At 39.3% G+C, this 19,692-nt stretch overlaps 1 protein-coding gene across 8 annotated transcripts in view; it reads right to left on the bottom strand.

Annotated features, from left to right (window-relative positions):
- The window catches only part of lmo7b (LIM domain 7b), a 33,894-nt gene extending 19,672 nt beyond the window's left edge, over positions 1–14,222 (bottom strand). For 7 of the 8 annotated variants that reach the window (XM_084353635.1, XM_084353641.1, XM_084353639.1 and 4 more), the window contains exons 1-9: positions 14,133–14,222; positions 13,914–14,017; positions 8,819–8,889; positions 8,215–8,284; positions 6,026–6,132; positions 5,604–5,634; positions 2,108–2,209; positions 1,877–2,024; positions 1,098–1,251 (exon numbers count right to left, since the gene is read on the bottom strand). In XM_084353635.1, the coding sequence (XP_084209761.1) occupies positions 1,098–1,251; positions 1,877–2,024; positions 2,108–2,209; positions 5,604–5,634; positions 6,026–6,132; positions 8,215–8,284; positions 8,819–8,889; positions 13,914–13,982 (752 nt within the window). In that variant the 5' untranslated portion in view covers positions 13,983–14,017; positions 14,133–14,222. The remainder of the gene's footprint in view (positions 1–1,097; positions 1,252–1,876; positions 2,025–2,107; positions 2,210–5,603; positions 5,635–6,025; positions 6,133–8,214; positions 8,285–8,818; positions 8,890–13,913; positions 14,018–14,132) is intronic. The other variant, XM_084353636.1, reaches the window with a different exon arrangement.
- Between the last annotated feature and the right edge of the window lie 5,470 nt (positions 14,223–19,692).

The following is a 19,692-nucleotide window of genomic DNA, read 5'->3' as shown; positions in this document are numbered from 1 at the left end:
TGGTGATGATCACACAGACATCGCTTTGGATAAAACAGTTACACCAAGTATCTCAGACATGATCCGACAGCACAAAGCTGCTCCGAAATGTTAAAAGGCAGAGGTGGGACTGATGATTAATGCATGGAGGCAAATTCACTGGGTCTTTGAGGATAAGGATTAGGGTTATACAATGCTTTTCCATTTCCGAGCAGTGGAGCTGTAGTTAGTGTGGTAGAGTAAGAGCAAAGCCAAACGGAGCATAGACGTCCACAGCTCTTTAAAACACACACAGAGCTTCTTGCCGACACCTTTCCACATGAACTATTGTTTTAAGTCGCCTACGGCCAAAGTGACCCTCCAGGTGATTGGCCACCAACAGGAGCGCTCAACCTGACATAGTCTTCAGCTCTGTGTTACCATAGTGACAAGAGGCATGAAGAAACTCGCTCAGAAGAGGCAAGTCTGCCCTCAGTGATCAAGACTGAATGATTAGTGCAGGTTTTCGAAACACCATTTTAAAAAAGCTTTATTATTTATTCATAGTGTTCTTGTTTTTTCTTTTTGTGTTTCATTTATCAGCATTTACCTAGTTGTCTTTGTTCTATATTGTACTTAAAAGAGTGCTGAGGATGAGTCTCAGCGCGAGGGAAGAAGCTGCTCTATAGTCTGGTGGTACGGCACAGAAAGAAGTTTGTTTCACCATTGTCACATTACACCCACAAATAGATAAACTACATCGTCACCCTTCATCATGTAGATAGCGGCGTTTCAGAAGAAGTGCGAAAATATGTTGCGTTTCTTTCACATCATTTACACCCACTGGCCAGATTAAGGTCTTAAGATCCCATGGACAAAAGTGGTGGTGCTACCACTTTTGTCCATGGGATCAACAAGAAAATGTAGCTCCATTAATATAAGAAACTTTAATCTGAAGGTAGTTGTTGATCGATTTGCAGACAATGAAATCTGGTACAAATGAGAAAGGAAAATCTTCAACCAAGGACTTGATGCTTAAGAAAAATAAAAATAGAAAAATCCTTTAGCATCTACGGATATGCGAGTTAGTATCAGTGGATGAACTCTCTCTGTGCAGTAACCAACATATTTTACAGTACCTGGTGAGTGGACTATCGCTGCCCCTTCCGTTCTCCACTTGTCCTTGTTTTCTCCGTAGGAGTGGTGCTGGGACATAACCTTTGTTTTGCTGGGTCGGGGGCTGTGTGCTCTCCATCTTGAACACCTGCTCAGCCTCTGCGTCACTTCCACAACCTTGGGACCACACAAAAGTGGAAAATGAGCAACAAAAAAAGATTCAAGTTTAGAGAAACATGAGCTTAATTTAACTAAAATGAAAAAGTAGCTGAGCCAAGAATGTATTATGGTTCATATAATAGAGAAGGAGCATAACAGAGGAACCTTTGGTGGGCGACTGAGTCTTCACACAGCCAAGCCTTGAGCGAGCATTGTGCCAAGTACTTCACCCTCTCCCATCACACACACTTTTATCACCACAGTGAGGAACTTGCCACAAGCTATCACTGACGTGCACTGAGACCGAGCACAGCAGAGTGCAGACAAATTCAGATCAGCAGCTTCCTGAATGTTGATCCAACAATTAAGCTGATCAAACCTAATAACATGGCTGCACAACTCATGAATTTTTGATGAAGACACTTATGTGTTGGCAAGTTCTTTTGCAGACTGACTTTCATCTGTGTAGAGGAAGTGTAGTCAAAAGTTGCTACAGCAGTTTGTTTGGAATCGATATGAGCAGGATTAGCTCGAACAAAGAAAAGAGCCCAAACAGCAGAAACTTATACTGCATCAAAATCAAGGTTCAAACTTCAGGTGGTGTTGTGCACAAATTACTGACTAGAAGAAGATTGTTAAGTACCTTCGCTGTTTAGGTGGAGGGCTCGGGAGTCCAGAGAGCTCTCCCTCTTATAGCCCGGTCTCATACGCAGGTATTCCTCCCTCTCTGGGTACCAGCACTCCCTGTACCCGCTGTCTTTCACAACCACATTACTACCCTCATCTAGAACCTTTGGAAGGCAGGGTTAATGTAGATTAAAAAGATTAAAATAAAGAACTACAACTGTGTTAAAAGCTTTGAAGAGCAGCTTACCTTGGATAAGGCACACCCTAACAGCCCTTCAAAGGCCTTGAAGTTAAGCTGAGGCCCACTGTAATAGGTATTGCGGCCTAACCAGTAGATTGTGATCAGGACCTGAGAAAGAGAGGAAAAGGCGACATGAGGGGTACATAAATCCAACTATACACAACTTCCTTTTTCTTCCCTGCTGAACGGAAAAGTGTAGGGATTCCTCTAAAATTAGTCGAGCTCAACAGCCTGTCTCTCCTTCCTCACAAGATGTAGGACAGGCACCACGGTGGACAAAACAAACATAAAAACAGTTTTAACTAAGTAGTAGGAGAAAGATAAACGTTAAAATAACTTAACCAACTAAAAATATACAGGACAAAACAAGGTCAACCTAACTGGCAGCCTGTCCCAACAGCTCCAACAACAATGTCCATCAGCACTGGCTGACTGTTTGCATTTTCCCTTGACTTCTTAGACGTCCAAAAGTAAAAGCTGCTGAGCGTAACACTGTCAAACCTGCTATGAGAAGGGAGAGGCTGTCAAAATGACAGAGGTGCATGTCAGTCTGAGCCTGGCAATGTTTTATTTTCAGTTGACTCAGAGGAGGAGGATAAGCTGTGAAAGATCCAAGAGAAAATGCTGAGCGGTACTGCATTCAGAAAACATTTAGAAACTCGTTCTTAGGGGAGAAATGATAAAAAAAAACAAAAAAAACACAGGTGTTGCTAAAAGGATAATGCGCATACAGATTAATGCATTAAAGGGAAAGTTCACCCCAAAATCTTTACTCTTACCTGTAGTTCTATTTATCCATCTAGATTGATATAATGGAAATAAATGCTGCTCAGCTTGTGGTGCTGAAAGCACCAAAATACATTTTAATTTCAAAAAATCAACAGCAATGTTTCTTTCCAGTAATCATGAGCCGGTTACTCAAGATAATTAACAGACCTTGCTGTGAGCAGTTTCATGTAGGAACTATTTCCCTTCTACCAAACGACACCTGCCAACCGTATCACTGTGCAGAGGGAAGCATGCACACATGGATGACAGGCTTATGCTCCTGTTAGCTAGCTTTGTTAGCTGGCCTCTCATCCCTGAGTAGATGCTCGCTTCCTTCTGCACAGCGATACGAAACAAGGTCTGTGGGTAATCTTGAGTAACCAGGTCATGAAATATAGGAAGAGAAATTGCTGTTGAGTTCAAATGCGTTTTTGGCGATATCTCCAAAACTCTACATACTGTGCCAAAACAATCTATTACAGTTTGTTTATTCAGTCATGAAAATCAGTAAGTGAATATTTTTCTCTTCTCTTAAAATGTCTACATAGCGCACCTTTAAGCAGGTAAAACGTTCATGTGTTAGCATGCTAACATTTGCTACTTAGCACTAAACACATTGCACGACTGAGGCTGATGTAGTTTGATAATTTGGCACTGGACATATACACTTTAGACCTGATGATGATTATGGGAGACGAAAAGTCCAGGGATTACAATTCTGCCTCAGGGTGACATGAAAGTGTGTACCACATTTCACAAATGTCAACCTCATGGTGACGCAAGAAAGTCAGGGGGTGACCGAATGTATTAGGAATACTTCTCTGGGAACCATGAAGGTCTGCACCTGACAAACATTAGTAAAGACAGAAAGTAAAGGCTGTGAAATAGGAGTCTCTTCCTGTTTAGTTTTATATCACAACCAAAGCATTTTGGACACGATTTATTTCTGATTTGCCTCGAGGGAGGGATATTTCTTTGACGGACTTCCTCTCTGGCAGAGCAGCAGCCTGTGCTGCAGAGTGATATCAACAACACAACGTGTCAGAATTTCTTTTTATCTGCGTCTTAACAAAGTCATCAAAGAGCGGTCAGCAGATTAAAAAAAACCCATGAAGGATAGAGGATTCAATTGACCAAATACTTTAGAGCAAAATGCTAGTTAGATGAGAACGGCGATAATTTTTGTCTGTATGGATTCTCCATTATGCTCATCCAGTGTCTGTTGTGGTCAATAGAAACAATTGACTGAACGTTGAAATTATCTGCCAGGTCAAGACATCAGTGTCACTGCAGATTAGAAATATAACAGATAGGGGTTCATTTTAATGTTGTACAGAGACACACTATAATATGCAGCTTTTTAAAAAAATATAAGCAATTCTGTTGGAGCCAAAATTGGTTTCAGTGTCGCCTCATTTGTACAACCTGAGAGAAAACCAGCCGTGAGGTCTTATTGTCAGCCTTAAGCACAGGGACAGGATGTGTTCATTATTCTCTAATAGTCTACCTGCCTCATGCAGAGGAAATCATTACACTGCAGGCAACAGGGTCATCGCAGGTTAATCCTAGTTAATGGTATTATTAGCCATGTATGATTTTACTTAACAATGGCCGCAATTCCCTTCAGAGTTCAGTGCAGAATGGCTCATGGTTTATATTTTGGGAATAAATAGAGGCTGGACTGTAAAGATTTGTAATAAGACCCCGCTATAATGAACACTGATCATTATCGCATTATGTTTTTCTGAGGCAATGTGGCCAAAACACTCATGTTTGCCTTTGATACAGATGGATGCACAGGTACTAAAGTAGGCACAGCAAAGGAATTGAGTTAATAAGATATAAAGTTTTAATAAATAATCATTATATTGATCTTTATAGTAGATTGTGGTAAAACAATGAAAATGGCAAGTTTGTCCATGCTCTCCATTCTCTCCTACTGAGAATTGTTAAGTCACACAAAATCAGACATTGAAAACATTTAAAAAGACTCAAAACAATTCCTAGGTGTACTAATTTGCAACCCCTAAATAAAAATGTATGTAACGCTGTGATCCCACCCTCTCACTGAAGTTACATAGTGCACAAACAAGTGATAGGGAGGCAGAGTGGCTGAGACAGAGACACCATTCACCCTATTACAAGTCACTGTACCATCACAATGACTCTGAAGTTGTTATTTTAAGGTAAAAAAAAAGTTACATAATGTTTTTGGTAATGGAATGTTCTGTTTAGGGTGCCACGGTACAGGTCAACATTAGTCCACATTACATCACCACTGCATACAAACACAGTGAGATATTTGTGTATCTGGTTGGAGTCCTGCGTGAAAACTGGATTTCAATGGAGGCAAATTAACCCTAATTGGTTAATTTGAGGAAAAATGCATTTCAAAAGAAAGAGTTCTCTGACAAACAGCCTCATTACCGGGTCCAAGTTGTCAGCTTTTGTGTGATTCAAATGAGGCCTCCCAGATAACCAAACAAGCTCATGAGCTTCGAAACATGTAAAATACCAGGAGTGCACACAGGCGTGCACACATACAGTACTCGCATGTTCCACACACACACTTATTGCAATTTTCAGCAGGAGTTTCAGGCATAGTGATATAACAAAAGGCCATACATGTGCCATTGTAGGAGAAGAGATGATAGTGTTTGGGGTAATTTATAGGTTAAGTGAAGCAGGAAAGACTTGCCTTTAAGATTTTGCTTCAAAGAGCAAAAAGACTTACATTTTTGAGTCTTCTGTTGCTCTCATCTCGTCTAAAATAAAAGGAAAGAGAAATAAGAGTGACACTCCTCATGCTGCAATTTATAGAAGGACTGCACATACAGTTACATCACTAATAAACAAGAGAGAGAGCTGTAAGGACAAAAACCTGATGTGAAATCTAATTTGCAATGCTCTACTAATCAGCTGCTTATCATAATTTATAGAGAACGGGCCATCAACTCGTATAAAGCAGCAGCTTGTCAGGCAAAGATACATTTTTTTTATGAATGCAAAGCAGCTGTGAGACTCAAACTATAACCCTTTCCAGCACAGGTATTGCAGTAAAAACACCTCAGTGTTAAATGTCTTCAACACAGCCAAAAAGAAACCCTTTACCTCAGACACGTACATTTAACCTCAGCTACTTAAAGACGACTGTACCTGAGTGTTGCACGAGTGGACAGGTCCTGCAAGTCTCCTGGATCAAACCGCTGTGACACATTCAGGCCCAGTTTCCCGCAGGCTTTCAGGAAGACATTCACATTATCCTGGAGATTAAAATGAAAAGAGACCGCGAAATTAGATCATTTAAAAATATGGGTTTGTAGAAAACTGGGAGAGAATCAGAGGGGATTGTTGATGATGATGTTTGGCTTCAACTAATGTCAGGAGTGCTTTTCGAAATGCCACCGGCAACCTCACACCAACAATAAACAGTTTACAGTAAAGTACTCCTGTATTACCACTAAGACTGGGACTGCTGTTATCAATAACTACTGACTTATCAGTCAGTTAAATCAGTTAAACTGCAATTTTAATGATGATATTACTTACAAACCTAATCTGATATTGGTCGATGAAGGTTAAGCCAAAGCCAGAAATTAATTTACTGTAGTTATAAGCGTCAACAAAAAAAAGAGGAATATCAGGAATCTTTTTATATTCAGGTGCTGACCCTTTGCTCAAGCATATAAGCAGCAGATTTTATGCTTTGTAGCCAACAAACATTAACAGTGGGAGGTCGATTAAACTTGTCTGGAAACATTAAACTTGCTCTGCTAGGTGCAGCCCTTAAAACACCAGGCTTCTCTTTACAGCTCTGCAAGCTGGGTTGCAGTTTATGAAGTTTATGAAGTCAAATCAATACTCAAAGCTAATAATAGGATCATTCAGCTTAAAGTGTCACATATTGTAGAAAGTGAGATTTCCATGTCTTTCAAAGCAGCTCTAGGTGCTGTATCAAAATGATCAACTCATGGAGAAATGCACAGAGGCAGCATTCAGAAACTGTGCATTTAATTTGCGGTTAGGACTTCTGTAAGGTTTGTGATGTCGGTACAGTCATCGCCCTCAGCACTACCCTGAGCACGGGCGTAAAAACAACTACGAGAGCTGATGGTGAAAAACAGCCGGTGGTGCCTGCTCAGGCCTGTGAGAGCTGACCAATCAGAGCAGACTGGAATTTTCTGGAGGGGGGCACTGTTCAGACAGAGTGACGGCAACATGAGTGAAATAATGTGTTTTTTCAACATTAAAACATGTAAACAATTTCTAGTAGACGTACAAAATAAAAGCATGATCCTGAAAAATGAACATAATATGGGCCCTTTCACGATGTCTGATTCTACTTGGCTATTTGTTTTTGTTGTTTCTGAAAATGATTAAGGAATAATTCTATGTACAACTTTAATGTCGACCCTCTTAATTATACATGGAGGATAAGTCAGATAATGTTTTGGCATTCTCTACTGGCAAACGGACAAACTGCAGCGTGTAAGTCTGCTGTTTTTAGCTTTAAAATAAAAAATATCCACAAAATGATCTGTATTTTTTATACTAATGAGTAACTTTACTTAATTTAATCAGATCCCCAATCGCCATGCAAAGATTTTCCACAAAAATAAAAGGAAGCTTACTATCTACTATGATTAATTACCAATGTCAATTAAAAGGGTTCGAGGCTGTACAGACAGGATATTTATTCTGTGCTTATTCAAACAGCTGCTTGAAGGGTAGAAAAATCATTATAGACATGGATGTTTTTGCAGCAACGTCAAGTATATTTGATTTGTAAGTTAAAACATGCAACAGTGCCAGTATGGTCCTTTAGGCAGTCACAGTAACCGCTGAGTCTCTGCTACATCTGCATCTCACACCCCACCATCACCACCGTCCACTGGTGGGCTCTGCCTATTTATTGGCCCCTGATGGGAGATGGTAATTGATCCTTCCCTGTCCTTGCTTTGGGCGGTTTTTGCAATTATACTTGTGTGAAGCCATCAAAACACATCCTGAGGCCAAAATATACATCTGCATTTACCTCATGAACATTTTTTTTTACGTATTCAGCAGCTGGGTCGTCATACTGATATGCAGTTTCAAGTTGTGGCAACACTGTCTCTCAGTGCCTTTGACAGGAAACCACAAGAAGTGTCAAAACTTCCTGGCTAGCAGGTGCCTTCCTATGTTCTTGTATTTTAAGCAACAAACACATTTTAAATGCTTTCTTTGAGTCAGCAGACTACAAAATATTTGAAAAAGTCTTTTTTTTGACACTCAGTGGCAAAGAAAACACTGCTTGCATCACACAGCCACACAAACATACACAGTAAGGACTTTAAAACACTCACCAGGCCAGCGATGGGAGTAGAAAGTCTGTTCACTTTCTTGATGATGCCAGGTTTCAACTGGTTGATCAAACTACAGGTCAAAAAACATAAAAAACACTTTATGCTGGACAATTTTGAGAAGCAATATATACTACATTCACTTTAATATCAAGGTCCCATTCCATAAAAGATGCTCAATAACAGTAGAGCTGAAGAATTTTTACTTTAAATACGAATGTTCACTCACTTGTAAATGCGCTTTATTGCATCTTAGACAAAGAATCAAGAGCTTCTAGACTTCTGGGCTAACCTACTAGCTTTGATTTGTTGCCCAAATACCTCTCATTTGTTGACCTCATTGTTCTTTTGTACTTACAAGTCGACGTTATAAAAGTCATTAGTTAGTTATAATGTGCTTTAGGAGAAACTGCCACAAAAGACTGCAAGAAATGCAGAAAGTTGGTGTACAAAACAGTTCTTATCCAGTGGTCTGTTTTACATGCAATTACAATCTTTAGAGCTGTTGAAGCTAAGCTAGTAAATTAAAATCTAACCACAGGTTTGCATGGTAATTAAAATTAAAGCCCGACTGTGAAAGTCACAAAATGCATCAAAATGTACTCACTCGCACAGCAGAACTCCATTCTCCAGGGCAGCGCGGAAGTCGTTGCAGCCAAACGATTTTCCAGTCACTTCCTAAGAAAAAAGTTTGGAATTTATCCATTGAATATCACACGTGTGTTCAAAGTTTCATTTTACTGGTGAGATTTATGATTTCAAATACACACAATCTCCAACAGTTGAACCTGTAAAACCACATGGTAAAACATCCTCATTGGTGGGACCTGCCCACAGCTACAATTTTAGATCCTCATTATATGAAACTGAAACATGCATGCATTTCTGCATATACTGTACATGCATATTTCAACTAGTGTGGTCTGTAGTGGTTGACAACTACTGAGGTGACACATTTGAGTGGATGTCTGTAAATGCAAATAGGCAAGTGAGAAACACCAAACACCATTCACATTAAGAGGATTTTCTACTCAAGCCTTAAAAAACTGCCAGGTATTACCCATTATTATTTGCTATCATCTATTAGCATATTAGTATCGGACGTGTCAGCCGATAAGTAACGAGGTATGCAAATACAGAAATGTCAAAGATATGTTTTCAAAAATGTGCAAACAAGGCTGCCATTTCAAACTCTGTCCATCAGAGATTGCTGAAATGTTAATTTTTTCGACTGTAAACCATCCCTCTCCTTTCGCATCACCAATCTTTTTTTAAAAAAAGGGATCATTATCAGAAAATTTGTTTCAAGCTCTCAATTATTGATATCAGCCCTGAAATCTAGTATTGGTTTTGTTATATGTTATTCATGCTCCACTTTGTCCCTAGCATCACAAACTGCTTTGGTGCTTCATCTACCAATGGCACTGAACTGGGGAAAAACAACAGAACGATGAAAATCTGATTTAAAACAACACACATCAACCCCACAGGTTTATATAGTATTTCAATTAAAGTTAGTAAGTAAAGTTTATTTAACATAGCAACTTTCACAGAGCAAGGTCCCAAAGAGCTTAACAAATAAAATCAATTAAAACATCAAGCCATAAAAACAACAAACATAAGCAACATAAATAAATAAATAAATAAATAAATAAATAAATAGGTTCAGCAGCTGGTTCAACTGTTGGAGAATGAGCTGGTCCTTTATGCACTTCTGGTAATGCACACAAAGCTGCTCAGTGGCAACTAATAAAGCAAAAAAACATAAACAAAAAACTAATGTTTCCGTCCACAATACCCGTTTTTTAGTTTTCAACAGTAAAACAAAGTGAAGTTAATGAAGTGCGCTGGGTGCTATTAAGATTTAGCCTAAACAGCTGAAAGCTACAGCGACAACTACAGCACAAGAACAAGGCTTAAATTTTCTCTAAATAACCACATACTATAAAGCAAAACAGAGGGCCATAAAATGTATGTGGACAAACATTCCCATAAAAAAGTCTCAGACAAATCAAAGAACACAACATCACCTAAATGATTTTACATGGCAGGAGCAAACACAGGGCCAGGGGGGTTTATAATGAGGACATAAAAATGGGGCTATTAAGGCTCAGCTCCATAACTAACAGAGGGCCCCAAAAGGCTATTCTTCTCACTAATTAATCCCCCCAGGAATCCACCATCACAATTCCTTTTTGGTAGAGCTGGGCACCGGGCACGGACGGGACGCCTCTCAGCGCAATCAAACAATGCAGTGCCAGGCTAACTCAATAAAACACCATCATGGAGGTCAACATACTGTCTGTTCTACAGCTCCAACACTTTAATTGGTCATTTTAAAAAAACAACTGCCTCTAGGAAACACAGATTCAATGGATTTAAACCATATGTTGCTAAGTGATCTCTAGACAGCTTCAATTGTTGGAGAGAATTTCCCAAATACAAGAGGGATGAAGCCATTTACCTGAAATCATCACTGAATAAATCTGGCCCAGTTCTAACAAAAATGAAGGAATTAACAATTTATCAAGATATTTTCATAACTGCAATATCTCAGTTGCAGGAGTTTCAATTTTTGCGAAGGTAAAATGTGTCACAACATACCATAATAAATGAGGCATTGTGGTGCTACAGAGGGCTGCAACTAACAATTATTATTTCATTATTGATTAACCTGCTGATTATTTTCACAGTTAATTGATTAATCGTTGAGCCTAGACTTTTTTTTTTTTTTAAGTGAAAAATGCTTATCACTATTTCCCAAAGCCCAAAGTGACATCTTCTTATTGCTTTAGTCCAACCAAAAGTCCGAAACCCAGAGACTTTCAATAGGGGGCAGCATATTGATAATTCAACCGCCAAATGTTGCTGCTGTTAACAGGAGCTCAGAGCACCGGGGGGAGTGTCAGGAGCCACGTTCCATAAAGACTCAAGCGGATAAAAAAAGCAATAAAGCAAACTTTTGAAAGTTCGCAAAAAAATAAAAATAAATAAAAATGTGCATCTGGTGCATTTCCATAAACTGTTTTAAGTGAATAAACTAGGCTACGTAAAGCCTAATTTCGTCAGAGGATGATGCGGTGTAGCTTAAACAGCTTATCAGTCATGCAAGTTAAATGTTCGCTACGTCAGAGTTTATTTGGCAAATCTGTGTCCATCAAACATTTTGAGCATTGACTCTGATTCGCAAAAGACAAAAGCCACCTCAAGCCAGAGTATAACTTTTTGGCAAATTAGAGGAAGTTTTTTTTTATTTAGCTGTTTCCATAAAATTTCTAATGCAATATTCTTCAAACTGCACATAAAAATGCTTTATGGAAACACGGCTAGAGTTAACACCACTATAACAGGAGCTTTGAACTGCTGCAGGCCAAGGCCAGCTGGTTAACATGCCAACTTCAGTGGATATTTCTGCAACACAATACACAGACATCATAACATCAAAACTGGTATTTCTTGACATTCTGATGATAAATTTAGTTCATTTTTGTGCTTTCAACTAAAATCTCATATATCGCAGCTTTGATCGATTATGAATACAGTTGGAGATTAATGTACTTTCAATCGACTGATCAATTAATTGAGTAATCTCGCCGCCTTCTTCGATTTTTTGATTAAATGGAAGTGAGTATCTTTGGATTTTGGACTGTTAAGATATCTAAAGATGTCAATGGGGCGCTGACAAAGTATGACAAGCTTTTTACGATATTTCATATGCTAAACTACTAATCAAGTATTTGGCAGACTGCTCGCTAATGGAAATAACCATAAGTTGCAAGCTCTAGTTGAATTAAAGGAAAAATGTTCTACAGTCAAGAGATAATTTCCTCTAGTTGAGGAGATGTCGGATATTGTTTTATTATAGAAGAACACCGGCTTAAAAATTGTGCTGCTCCTGTTTCACCAGAAACTAAATGGCCTGTTTACATAATGCAGAGGAGGGCAATCCATTCTTATTTATTCTCCAGTCCGGTCGGCATTGAGCAAACATTTAAATGTAATTGCTGCTGGTACTGCTGCTAATGATAAACAGCAGCAGTTTCTGGACACTTGAATATATGGAAGCTTATTATCCTGCAATCTGTAACACTGGATGTTAGTGCCAACACATTCCCAATGCTGTTTGGCACAAAAAGGCATTTATGACACCATTTACCATTTCCTTAAAAGCAATATGCCTTGCTCTCCTTCTGTCACACTCACACTGACACACACACACTAACACTCATCCATCAGTGCCGGAAAATTGGCACGGGCTCACTGCCAAGAGAGCAACATTCAGGGCCCACTGTCTACCAGATGTATTCATTGGTTATGATTTAAGGATTACAACTTTGACAATGTTTGGACAGCAGCAGCCTTTAACAGCCTAGAATTGCATTGCTTTAAAACCACATCCTCCACTGCCTGTGGATGGCAAGACCTGCAGACTGAGTGTGCCTGCCTCGCATTAACTTCAGCAAATGTGCAAAGGGCTCAAACCAACTAATCACAAACAAGTCACACACAGAAACAAGAAACATCATAAACCTCAGAGCCGCTGCGATCAATCGATCGATCGTTGCAGCCGCCTGCAACTCTGATATTTTTGAGAGACAAAAATAAAATCTAAATTCTCTGATTCCAGCTTAAATGTGAATATTTTCTGGTTTCTTTACTACTTTTTGACAGTTAACTGAATATATTTGGGTTGCAGATATACGAGACATTTGAGGACGCCATCTTGGGCTTTGGGAAACATTGATCACTCACCATTTTCTGACATTTTATTGATGAAACAACTAGTCGATTCAAAATGGTCAACAGATTGATTAATGATGATAATAATCATTAGTTGCATCCCCTATGTTGAGACAACCTTTCCTCTGTTATCATATGGTGTTTTTTAAGAGCTGATGGCTGAACTTCAAGAAAAAAATCTTGCAGTTGCTTTTAATTGTGCGCATGTGTGTTGAGTTATGGTCTTGTATGTATGCAAGTCTGTTTTCCCCCCTGAAAAAATAAAGGATTTTTTTCTTTCTAATTATCTGCCTTCCTTCCGTGTGAATTTCCCTCAGAAGCTCTGTAGTCAAATCATCTTTATCTGGACAACCGCAGAAGATCCTCACACAGGGCTCTCTGTGTCAGCAGGTCAACTCTTACCTGAGTCTTATCGAGGTGTATTTTGCATTCAAACGCACAGATAAGTCTGTGAAGGTGCCTCACTGCAGGTGAGCTTTAAAAAAGGTGCACTTTGTAGTTTTGGGAAAGAAAATTTAATCAGACGCGAAAGAGCTTCACTGACTTAAACAAACTAAATAAACAAACTATTTGTTTTAATGACTGGATAAACAAACTGTTTCGTACGTTTCACTTTGTTTATAATTGGCGGACCCTGCCACCTTTCTAGCTTCAAACAGTGTTTTCCTCTGAGAACAGCTGAAAATAAACATTCCTGAGTTTGTATCATAACCTCATTCATATTAAATATAAGAAATCTGAGTTTGGATTTCTTCTCTGAAACTACACAGTGCCCCTTTAATGACACAAACAATGGACAGGTGATCCTTCATGGCTGCCGCCGACTGATAGAAAACATTTCCTGTCTTCACACGCGGTTAAGTGTCTGACTGGCCACATCTTCACACTTACTCACACAGGGGGGAAAAAAAGTCTCTGAAGCACATGAAGAAAGACATGAGAGATGAGAGTGAGGCATGTACCTCAATCCAGCGCTGAGCCTCGATGAAGGCGTCTGCACAGCTGACACTGGTCTGCTGGCGCCACTCCATCTTCTTATCTTCTGAACAGGCTAAAAGGCTCAAATCTAAGGAGGAAAACAAAAGAGGAAACATTCTGTTAAACCGAAACCAAAGCTGATTTTTTTTAAAAAGCCAACAAACTCAATGAAGTTCGCTGCCAGGTGCCTCCCGCTCAGTCACCTTGTGCAGCTGCTCACCGGTGAGACTTCTCCGCTGCTGATTGACATCCAGCTCATCACCGGACACTTCAGCCACTGACTTTCCATCACTGACAAGTTCCGCTTATCGGGTGAGGTGTGGAGGAGGAGGAGGCTCCCCGCCCACTTTGAAACTACAAAACTTTGTGAGGTGAGCTGCGACATCCAGCAGGCAGCTGCTCGGCCCTCTGCTGGCCTGTCGGTGTGTGACACTGTGAGCCACACAGGGCCGCAGCCAGACACCACGTGACGTGGAGCTGATCTGAGCACCTCTCAAACACAGAGGCAATGCATGGTGCCGTAAACAAAAAAACAGTAAAATAAAAGAAATATCTAAGTACAGGATGACATAAGGTTGGCAGAATCACTTCATTTAAATCACTTGTTAAAACCCACTTTTATAGACGCGCTTTTATGTGAAGACACCCTTTAAAACAGATTTTTCATCTTTCTCTCTTTTTGTTCCTTGTACTGCTCTCATGGGATGTCCCTTTCTCGCCGCCCTTTACTGCTTTCATTTATTGTTAATCTATGTATTGTCCTTTATTCTTTTTATCGGTTCTTAATTCTTCTCATGTGATGTCATCCTCTTATCGACCTTCATTGATTTTATTCTTTCATGTATCTCTATTTTTGCATTACTTTTCCTCGCTCCTTCTCCTGCGGTCCTGCCTGTTTTATGGCTTTTAATGGCCTCCTTGTTTTAACTCACCTTGGATTCGGCCTCCGTTTGTTCACAATCAGAGGACGACAAATCCAGTTTAAGTGCAACAAATGAATCAAAGGTTGTCCACAGATTTCATTTTGATTTCCGATCAAATACTCCCACTTTTTGTTTTGTTTGTCACATTATAAGTGTAATTTATTTTCCTATGGCGTCCAGGGATAAAACTCTGGTGGATAAATACTGAAGATTTATTTATTTTATTTATTTATTTTACATACTTTACGTCTGCTGCCTGGGAGGACTCCAGGCAGCAGACATTTAACCAAATGAGACATCCCCACCTTGAAGATGTATATTAAAGAAACATCAATTACATATGACGTGTGGCCCAGCTGCATCATCTGTCCATTGTCATGTCACAGCCTATTACTGGTTTTCATCATCTCTGTTAGAAGAGCCAAACAGCTCATGACAACATAGATTTACTTTAATGCAACTCACAACGTGGCACAATGTGACATAAATAATGTCGTTTTTTTGTTCAGGATCTCTTTTACAAGGGACTCCTGGCCATGACAGCAGCATAACGATTTTCACACAAAAGAAACAAGCAGATATGAAGGTGAGTGTCATCAGGACTGTGATTAGAACAGCGCTATTCGAGGCACTACACAAACAAAGAAGGGTAGAAAGTGTAAATGAGCATTTGATCATTTTAAATGAGTTATACAACTTAAATAAAAAGGAACACAATTGTAGAGTCCACCATGGTTTGTTTACTGATGTGTTGTTTCTTTTTCTTATGGGTGCCGAATAAACTTCTGCAAAGGATACACCTGTGCATCCTCACATCCTTCGTTTGTTATGATCTGTAACCTCAATGCTAGATGCCACTAAATCCTATATGCTGGACCTCTTAGTATTAAAAGCACAAGTAAAATTATATTCCACACATATTTAAAAAATGCGCTACTTTGGCTCTGATACAGCGTGTACTTGCAAAGTAACTAGTATATGCGGTTATCAGATGAATGCAGTGAGTAAAAAGTACAATATTTGCCTTCAAAATGTAGTCGAGTGGAAGTTTAAAGTAGCAGAAAGTGGAAATACTTAAGTAAAGTACAAGAACGCCCCAAATTGTACTTAAGTACATTACTTGATTAAATGCACTTAGTTACTATCCATCACTGGTGGTCTTATGGTAGTCATTACATTCATCCTAACCCATTTTTACAATCATTTTAATGTGACTGCACCCAAACTGTGATCAATTCTCAGAGGACATGATCTCAGGTAGCAGCTGTAGTCTCTACAACAAAGCCGTAGAGCTAGTAGACGTCTGCATCTTAGATAATAAGGAAAACAGCCCGTTTGCAGTTGTTGATGGCTGCACATTCAGCCACCCTTGTACTGAGTTTGGTTCCTCTGGCCTGCTGGAAGAGAAGAGCTAAACAACTGATCTCACAGCCAGGAAATGTGAAAAGCCTCACGTTACCCATTAACTTCAGAAGATGATGAGCATTTAAAAGGCAAATATGTGAAATAAAATGTTTGTATAGGCTACAGATACAGATATGTAAAACATCAACTTCATTTCTCCGTTCCTTTATTGCCTGTCTCTCCCTGTAAAGATAGCTGAAACTGTATGCAAAATAAGAGTGTGTTTCAAGGGCAGGCCTCTTCACTGGCTCGCCTTTAAAATGAAATGATGAAGAATGGTCTGTGACAATTTCATTTTTACACATGAACTGCAAATGTCTACGAATAGATTTTTTTCATATGTGGGTTTTTTCCCCCCACATTTGAAAGAAAAGCATACTAAGGATGTGGTGAGTAGGCTTCATCATGTATTACAGCAGCTGCTTGCTCCAATCCAATTTTCCTGCCGATGCCCAAGGAGGTGCACTACATGTGGAACAAGGGCATTGATGGAATCACAGAATTTCAAAGTAAAATGAGGTGCAGAGCAACAGGACACTGAAGAAAATGTAATGAGGTGACTATCAGGAGCACAAAGGACATTATGTGAATCAATAATCTTTTTCCATCTTATTGGCTTAACCAGGAAAATAGATAGTTTGCCGCACCATTTGGTAGTTTTATTACTCCAACTGAACAACAGGGATTATCTTTTTGTTTCAATCCTAAATCATCTGGCTCACTTTTGTAAATATTACAAAAGAGTGTCGCCAGTGTTCTAAGATTTCATTGAAGCAAAACATTTGTACAAAACATCTCTAAAAATACACCCAAGGACACATCCACAACCTCCCTTTAACCCTTTTCCATTCAATGCTGAAAACAGCAGATGGACACTCAGAAGAAGTAGGCTGTGATAGAAGGAACATTTTCAGGAAGGTCCCCTAAACACATGAATCAAGGCATACACAGAAACCTCAGATGTGTATTGGGAATGGGTTTTTTTGCAGGGAAAAAAGCATTAGTACCAAATTAAAGTCCTTAAAATGACTTTCTCCCTCTTTCAGAATATATGAATATGCAAATATTTTTAATTTCACAGGTTTAACAGTTGCACACAAGATGTCTCCTACTTCACTTTAAAGCTGGGTAAAGCTTCATAGTCCACAAAAAATCTCTGGAGCTTCGCAGCAAAACAGCGCGGTAGTATTCTTGTTTTAAACGTACAACTGTTTTTTTTTGTTGTTTTGTTTTTTTAAAAACACCCATATGATGGCTCCATACAGCTCATTTGGCATAATCCAAGTTTCTGGAAGCCCTGAGATCCCAAACTGATTTCAAAAGACGTTATTTACACCCTTTTTAAAGTCGACATCTTCACTGTATAGCTGCCAAGTTAAAAGAGTTAGCAAACAACCAATGTTAAGTGTGTGCATCACCGTGCATCACCAGTGAGCTGTAGGAGCCATTTTTTGTTTTTGTTGTTGTAACATTTTTAAACAAGTCCTCATCTAGCTCAGTTATTTAGGAGAATGCTGCAGCTCTGTTTTACTGTGAAGCTCCAGAAATGTTTTGTGGACTACGAAACTTCACCTTGCTTCCCATCGGCATCAGGGTGAGTAGATGATGACTGAATTTTCATTTTTGGGTTAGGGTTAGGGGTTATACTTATCCTTTAAAGCAAAGTATGAGACATCTTGTCACCAGCAGTTAAAATATTTTCATATTCATATTGTCTGGATTTTTTAATGAGAGAGAAAGACACTTTAATTTGGTAATCATACTTTTTCTTCTGTATAAACGCCATCTCTGATACACGTTACAGAACTTTTTGTATGTCTTCATTCATGTGTCGGATGGGGATCTCTCGGGGAAATATCCTGTAAATGTTCCTTCTGTCACAGCCTACTGCTTCTAAATGAAACGTTTGGTGGGCTGCGACGCTTCACCCGACTTTCCATCGGCATGGTGGGAAGTAGGTGATGACTTAATTTCCCTTTTTGGGTGAACTTGCCCTTTAAGTCCATTCTCAGTGTATGTGTAGCAGAGGCTTCAATTCTGCACATACAAATCAATCACATTACAAATCATGCTCGAAGACCCGCCTCTTTGAAATCTGATTATCAATAAGCACAGAGAAAACGTACACTTTAAAGAATGAATGTGAAAGCCCTCAGCACATACATCATTCTACACAGTGAAGCTCAAACATTCAACTGCAGGATCAGGAGAAACTGATATTTTCTTGAACTGTTGCAGTGTGTTAGATCCTGTCATGTTTCTCTGTCTCTTTCCAGGCAGGAAGAAACAGTACTCCACCAGCCCTGCACGTGTGATGTAATTGATGTTGAAATTGAGGAGTGGCGCGCTTGAGAAAACAGATTGATGCTCATCATCTTTATTACAGGAATGGGCGTTTGATGCCCATACTGATCGACCACTGATTAAATGAGGAATAAGATTAGTCATCATCAGCCCGAGCATGAGCAGCTCATCAGCTACAATGATGCAAACAATAGCAGCAGTGCTGTGATGATTCACTCAAACTACTCTGACGCGTGTTTATTGTGTTTCTCCAAGAATAAAAAGAGCTGAGAATAAAGCCTGACAGTGGGGTTATAATCTTGAATTTAATGTGATTGAAGGTATAATGATCACGCCCACTGAAATTATTAGTGTGAGTCAAGTAGACAGTGTTATATATTGTACAATAGAGTGCAGGATTGTCTTTATATACTGACACTGGATTTATAAAAAGAGGCAAACGTTATGTCTGTTATGTGATAATATAGAGTTAAGATAACTTATGTAGCTCATATACACAGCTGGTTTGTTATTAAATGGAATGGAATAAAAATAACATTCAATAATCGTCATCTTTTCTTCTCTTTTCTCTTTTGTTGGTATTCCATGCACAACGCTTCTACCACTGCCTCTGCCATGCCTGTCATTTTTGTTCTTGCAGCTGTCAACGTTTGCAATATCTTATCTCAGAGAAGGACTGACTCTTAACAATGAGCGCCAACAGCACAAAAAAGTACCAGGAAACATAGCAGCACAGAGATGAAATGCGTTTCATCTCATAAACTTGCCTCTTTATTTGTGGCAAGTTTCCCTATGAATACATCCCCTTATCAGTGCTGTTGCATGTATTCATGATGACCAGTAGGTGTTGCTGTAACTCTGCATCTGCATTCATCATTTGGGGAGGCTGTGGGGGGGAGTGACTGAGTGAAATGGACAGTAACGACAATCTGATTTGCCTTCACATGAAGCAGTTGTTTCCCATATTTCCCATTTGTGTGTTCCCCTGGGTCTAGTCTAGTGTGAGGAGAGTGATGTGATGCTGCTCAGAATACTCGGTTTTCAATTACATCCACTATCATTACTGTTATCAACAGCAGCAACATCAACAGCTAATCTCCTTTCCATTATTTTTCCAGATAGAATTTGAATT

This window comes from Pagrus pagrus (genome assembly GCF_965226575.1).
Source record: "Pagrus pagrus genome assembly, chromosome: 1".
Classification (NCBI taxonomy): Eukaryota; Metazoa; Chordata; class Actinopteri; order Spariformes; family Sparidae; genus Pagrus; species Pagrus pagrus.
Note: the sequence above shows the minus strand (reverse complement) of the source record. Positions and strands in the feature narration are given on the sequence as shown.